At 38.6% G+C, this 6,802-nt stretch overlaps 1 protein-coding gene across 1 annotated transcript; it reads right to left on the reverse strand.

The window, feature by feature from the left end:
* Positions 1-899: 899 nt before the first annotated feature.
* On the reverse strand, positions 900-5,861 carry LOC113014501 (cytochrome c oxidase subunit 6B1-like). Its single transcript, XM_026156080.2, has 4 exons — positions 5,722-5,861; positions 5,015-5,138; positions 1,280-1,380; positions 900-1,052 (listed from the first exon to the last, which is right to left on the reverse strand). Exons 2-4 carry the CDS (start codon positions 5,118-5,120, stop codon positions 999-1,001), a joined length of 261 nt encoding a protein of 86 aa, XP_026011865.1. The 5' UTR covers positions 5,121-5,138; positions 5,722-5,861; the 3' UTR covers positions 900-998.
* Positions 5,862-6,802: the final 941 nt, after the last annotated feature.

Consider the following 6,802-nt stretch of genomic DNA (forward strand, 5'->3'; position numbering starts at 1 on the left):
GTGAAGCACGAGCAGAGAAAAGCCACCAGTATGAGCTGGTGCTGAAATCACGCACGCACTGCAGTTCTATCACGCTCACGATTCGCGCGTGACAAAGATACAAACAAAAATCAGCTGACTCCCTGGAGGAGGTTTGTGTGGAACTATTATGCAATGAACGTAACACTTCTGTTCTGCCTCAGTGAATTTGTTTAAAAATAAATAAAAATCATTTGAGATTAAAATACAAAATAACCTTCTTTGCCTTTCGTTGTTTGACCTTAGCACATATGTTTCCTGGCACGTTTTGTCTTAGCAGCCACAACCACTAAGAGCAGTGTTAACCGCTTAATAATTAGAGAATACGTTAAAAATGATCATTTAAAATCTGATCACACAGACATGCCTTGGAGATGGAGGCCTTGTAAGTGGTGTGGTGAATAGACTTTTGACAGTAAATTCATAGCATAAAATCAACGTTTATAGTTTATGTTGAAAGTTATTTTTAAAGGTACAGTTCAGAAGAATGACTGTTTCCGTTTTTAGTTCAATCATCTTGAGCTGCATCTCTACAACAGCTTTCAGCTCTCTTTTTTTGTTAAAAATCTTGAATAAAGTTAAAGTTTAAAAGCAAATCATGGCACAATAAGTAATTTATATAACGATGCGCACCACTGTTTTCATGAGCCGTCTGATGATGCAACACTTTTGCATCGTGGGTCAGCATCATCTCCTTTCTTACCATAAAGGATGGGCAAGTGTCTCCTCTCCTAAAGGAGGTAATAAAGGAAGCATTGAAGCACCTTTCTGTAGTATTTAGAGAATTCAAACACTTGTTATAATGGCTGCCACACAGACACAGCTAAAAGCCTGAGTAAACTGTAAATTACAGCTGTCAATTAGCAAAAGTCAGACATGACTCATAGTAACATTTTATTATGACATTTTTGTACAGAAATATTGGAGTTTTTCACTTTTATATCTTAAGATGAGACAATTGGATGGAGATCAACATTTCCTTAAATCTTCCCAGGGAAGCTTCCTGCCTCTATCTGATCGTCCCATTTCTGAACCTGCAGGAAAGAAAAAACAGGAGAAAATCAAAAAGTGGAGCAATAAATGCCTAGAGTGGAAACTAGCCTGAAACACAGCTGTGACTTTTACAACTTTAAACGTAGAGCTTCTAGGTGATGAGTGAAAAAGAAAACTGATGACTAAATTAAAATCAAGAATTTTGGAACAGAAGCAAATGAAGGTGCAGCCGAGTGAGACAGTGAGATTTGTTTCACGTGTAACTTACCCAGCTGATTGGGCAGAGACTCTTGTAGACTCTGCGGTACCAGTCACAGGGAGCCGTGTCCTGGTCTTTGGCTGACAGAACTTTGTTACATCTGTGGAAGTCTGTAACAAAAAGAGGGGGACGAGCTGTCAAACCAGAGATGGACACTAAACAGCCAGCAAAGCCAGCCGGTGTCCTCGAGTCCTTTATCTGACTCAAGGACTCGAGTCAGATAAATGAGCCTGATTCTGTTTATCTGCAGTTTTCCTCCAACATCATACTATTGTCACTCTAGGACCATCAGAGTCACCGACCACAATGCCACACTAACGCATGGCTTGTTGAAGTGTAGACCTACAAAAATCAACCATAAACCGTGTATATTTATTTGAAACATCAGCATTTTAGCTGTCGCCCTGTTAGTTTTTGGAAGCCAGCAGAGACGTATATGGTATACGTATAATGCTACGTTGCTAGCAAGCTGTATGTTCATACTCGCACAGGTGCAACACACCTGCCAAGTAACAGGCCAATAAAACACTTGAATTTCACTCACTGAAACAGAAGCACAAACTTCTTGAATGATCTATATTTGACAGCAAGACATTTTTCATGTGATTTTAATAAAACTGCTCCAAAAACCTTAGACAGCACAAAAATAGTAAGGAGGCTACACTTCTCTGTTAGCTCACGTGCCATTAAAAGAGACCAGACGTCTAACTCGAATGACAAAATCAATCAGATTAAAAAAAAACAACAACAAAACATCCAAATCATCCTCTCTGGAGTTAAGTAGGAAACTACCCATTATATATGCTGACGCTGCTGTGACACGATAGTCTCAAAGTCCTCATTTATCTTACATGGAACTGTTGTTAGAAACCCAAACATCATTTATTTATGAGCCAAATGTCAACATGGTTTTATTATGTGACCATAAACAACCACGGTTCAGTCACGATTAACTTTTATAATTAAGAACCACAAATCATAAAATGCCGATACACCCTGACATTTATTGTCGCTCAAAAAACAAAAAAAACAAACCCAAACAAAACCACAATCTGTTTCTGTCCGTCGGTGTGATGCGTTCGGGCTGTCACGTCACAGGACAGGAAATTTTAAAGAAACTTGTAACACAAATAAAATTGTATTTTAACATTGTGTTAAAATACAATTTAAAAAAAATATAAATTCAGATACATCATGAGTTTGGTTTGAGCTCTTGAGTTTCAGACTGAGTGACTTACCTATTAGTAAGTAAAATAATTAAATAATAAACTAGTCAAAAATTGTTTTAACATCAGATTGAATGTTGAGATATCAAAGTTATTTTGGAACTTTTGAGAAATTATGTTTTATCCTTAAAATATTTGATTATTTTTAATCAATAATAATAAAATTAAGATTTATCTGATCAAAGTTGAAATAAGTACTTGACATATTTTTGAACACAATAACTAACATTGACATGTATAAAATACCAACAAATATGTTGAAATAAGAAACAGTTGCATCGGGGGAGATGCAGTTATCACTCCTCTTAAAACTGTTGTAATTTTCAGCTGTTATATACATTAAATCCAACAAATATAAGTATTCATGGTAAAATAAGTGGTAATTTATACAAAAACAAAACAAGGAAAAATAACTTCCTATTTGTCAACCACTCATAGCAAATTCTCCTTTTTAAAATCGGGCTGTCAACACGCTTATTTTAGATATTTCAAAGTCATTCATCCATCCTTTTCCTCCACAGCTTAAAAATGAAGCCAGTGCAAACGCACCAAGAAGGTTTTCTAATGGGCACCTAAGCCTGACTGCAGAAGTGATTCCCAATATCCACAGAAGTAAACGTGTTTACAGCCTGCTACACAAATGGTTTTGGTCTCTACAGAGTTCTCCCTTCATAACAGCCTCAGGGAGACGTTCAACAGTGAACTGAAGCAAACGGCTGTCTGCCAGGCCTAATGTCTGATAAATAGTCACTGAACTGGACCTCCCAACCATCTCTGTGATGTTTGGGCATTTGGAGCATTTTTAATAGATGATCTGTAGCACGTATGCTGTGTGCTACAGATCATCCAGGAAGAGTGTGCTTTAGTTTTGGCGAGTCAAGTTTTTGTGTTTTGTTACTCTGTTACTTACCATTTATTTATCTATTGATAAATAGATATCAGTGTGTTGCACTTGAACACTTTATGAATGCTGCTTGCTAACCAAGCATTACTGATTGCGTTGTGCCCCGTCATCCATATAAGGTAACTTCTGGCTTCAAACCCTGCAATAAACAGGAGTTTCATTAGCCTGACTGGTTATGCCTGAGAAAAGATCATAGGTGTGTTTCACCGTTGTACACATGGAATAAAGGCCTTTCTGGCAGGAATCAAACTTCCCCCATGTGCAGCTTTTTTACCCTGAAGTGCAAAACTAAAGTGTCACAGCATTGTTATTGGTCAATTCAAGTAATGGCCCTGTAACAGTTATTCAGTATCAGATTACCAAAATGATTTAGGTTACAGTCACTTCAGATTGAAACTGAGTCTCTGTGTCTGGGTGGCATTTAGTTTTTACTGCACTTCCACAAAGACTGATGAAAACTTTTACTCTGAAAAATCAGCAGAGAAGCAGCATTAATCAAAACATTCATTATATATGCAGACGGATCAATACGTCTAACGCAGCGGTCCCCAACCTTTTTTGCGCCATAGACCAGTTTATGCCCGACAATATTTTCACGGACCGGCCTTTAATGTGTCGCGGATAAATACAACAAAATAAAACTAGTACCAGTACCGGAAAAAAAAGAAGATTTATTCATAACACACGTGAAAAGACCCAGGAAAACCGAGTTAACGATAAAAACGATAACAAAATAACGCTGAAAACCGATAAAAACCCTGAAAACCAGACATTTCACACCTGAGCCTCAACTCTCGCGGCCCGGTACCAAACGACTCACGGACCGGTACTGGTCCGAGGCCCGGGGCTTGGGGACCGCTGGTCTAACCTGAAGTTGAATCACAGCAGCGATGAAAGAGATAATTAGAGAGTGCATTTAGTCTGCAGCAAATCCACCGTCACACTGGGCTTTAGCATAGAAGGAGATGTGTTTAATTCTTTGAGTTTTCATTTGAAATAGAAATTAGCAGCAAAGCAACTTAGATTGATTTAAATATTGAAATTCAGACATCAAGCATGGGTTGTGTCGATTGTCAAAACTCGTCGTCTCACATTTCTTTATAAATTAAGAAACACAGAAATAAAATTGACCAGAATAAGTTTGGAAGTGAGAACTGCTGCAGTTTAAACCCTCAATTAGTCTCAAATGAAAACAACAAAATCCACAGTCAAGTATTGGAAATACTCAGCAAACATGCCAAAAGCAGCTTTTATGTGAATAGATGATGAAATCAAAATGAGGGGAAAAAAAAAAAAAAGCAAGCAAATAAGTGAGAATTCAGCTGAAGGCCCCGAAAGACTCACAACGCTCAGCAGATTTGCAGGTTTCCTGTTCTTCACACATTTATGAGAAGCCAAACATTAGTCTGAGTGAAGACCCAGGCAAAGCTGAAGAGCACAGGTGCAAATAACCTGTGGCCATTTTTACCTGTCTGATTTCAAAGTTCAAGTTGTACTCAGTGTAAGAGGAAACAAGGAACTGGACCTGCGTTGGTCTGATGGAAGAAAACACTGAATTATGACAAAGGTTGACATGACTTTGCGTCGACACTGTGCAGCAGACGGCTCATTTACCCAGGTAGTTCTGGAAACAGTTGCGTGTCTGGTTGGTGTTGGGGAAGCGGGCATCAAACGGAGCCGTCCTGTAGTTCTTGATCTTCTCCTGGACCGCGTCTGACATTTTTCAGCTGCTGGAGGTCTGCACAGGATCAACAGCATGTGAGCAACGCTTAAATGTGACCATGCTGCACACACGGACTACAAGAAAGCGTTTATATCCACAAAGGATCCTAATAATAGTCAGTGAGCGCTACTTAAATAATATATCTTTAAGATGCGCTCTTTAACTGCAAACATTTATGCTGTGTGCCGATTTAAACACGTGACTACACCGCCATGTGAAACGTGATCCACTGTGGTCTTAAATATGTGTTAAATAATTTCAGAAAAAAAAAAGAGTAAAAATACAGCTTGTTCGGCATGAGCAAAACTAACTTCTAATTTGATATTAAGCCCATTTCCCCTGCCAGTAACTGGAAAATAAAACGAGAGTCCTGATGAATCCGTTCATTAACGACGTTATCGATAAAAATAGAAAGTTAAGATTAATCCTGCTCAGCTGTTTGTATAATCTCACACAGCTTTTAAAACATTTTCACCACAGAACAAAAAGAAAAAAAAAGCACAAAAACAACTCACAGAGGCTCTAAACTGCGCACACACTTAAAATAAATTATCATCGACTCGCTATTCACGTAGAAACCTTAAGAAAACCGACTTACCGTCGACAAATCAATTCCGTTATAATCCGTGCTCCCGGTGTTCTGACAAAACAGTGCGCTGGCAAAGCATGCTGGGAAAAAACGGCCAAAAAAACCCACACAACAAATGGCGCCTCCACCAATGTTTGGAAAGGCAGCACTGCCACTTGCTGGACATACAGAGGAGCAACAAGCACAGATTTATTTTAACATAAAGGACTAAAAGAAAGAAGCCATGCTCAAAGTGTAGTTCTTTGCATCAGCACGTCTGTTCTGCTTGATTCTGTATTGTTGACTTTTTCATTTCATGGTCTTTTCCAACTGTTTTTTTTAAGCGTACCATGATTTTGGTCTTTAATTGCTTGTAAGGTGCCTTTGAGCATCTTGGAATACACATATGAATAAAATCTAAACCATCTCAGTAACCTTGTGTCCAAACCGCTTGACCTGAGCTGGATCTCTGATGTATTCATTTCTAATCCATGCTGGTCACCCCCAATATAAATCTGAGCATCTCCAGCTTGGCCTCCTGTGCTTTTGTTATTCTCACCACACTCAAATCATACATCGTGTCTCTTGTAAACCTTGCTGCTGCTTTTCTGTTACAAATCACCCCTGACACTCACCTCCACCCGCTCTACCCTGTTGCTTTTGTTGGTTGACCCCAAGTGTTTAAATTCACCCACCTCCGCTTGCTCCTTGCAGCTGGACTATTACAACTGTCTTCCTCCTTCACACACATGTATCCTGTCCTGTTCTACTGACTTTCATTCCTCTTCACACAACAAACGTGATAAAATTATGAATATATTAAAATTTGCATTGCTATAAAATTTAAAGATCAAATTGATGGACCAAGGCAGAAAATTCCTGCAGCTCCAAATTAGCAGTGAATAATAATAATAAGCTATAAAATTACCAGGATAAACCTTAGCCTCCTGTGCATAAATTGGGAAGATCTCACATCAGGTTTTATTTGAATTAGTATGAGTTTGCCCCCCCCCCCCCCCCCCCCCAAATAAATAAATAAATAATTGTAGATAGATAGTGGATAAAAAATGAAGCTGAAAAACACAATGAAAGCACAGAAAAACATCGGGGA

Source organism: Astatotilapia calliptera, chromosome 22, assembly GCF_964374335.1.
Source record: "Astatotilapia calliptera chromosome 22, fAstCal68.1, whole genome shotgun sequence".
Classification (NCBI taxonomy): domain Eukaryota; kingdom Metazoa; phylum Chordata; class Actinopteri; order Cichliformes; family Cichlidae; genus Astatotilapia; species Astatotilapia calliptera.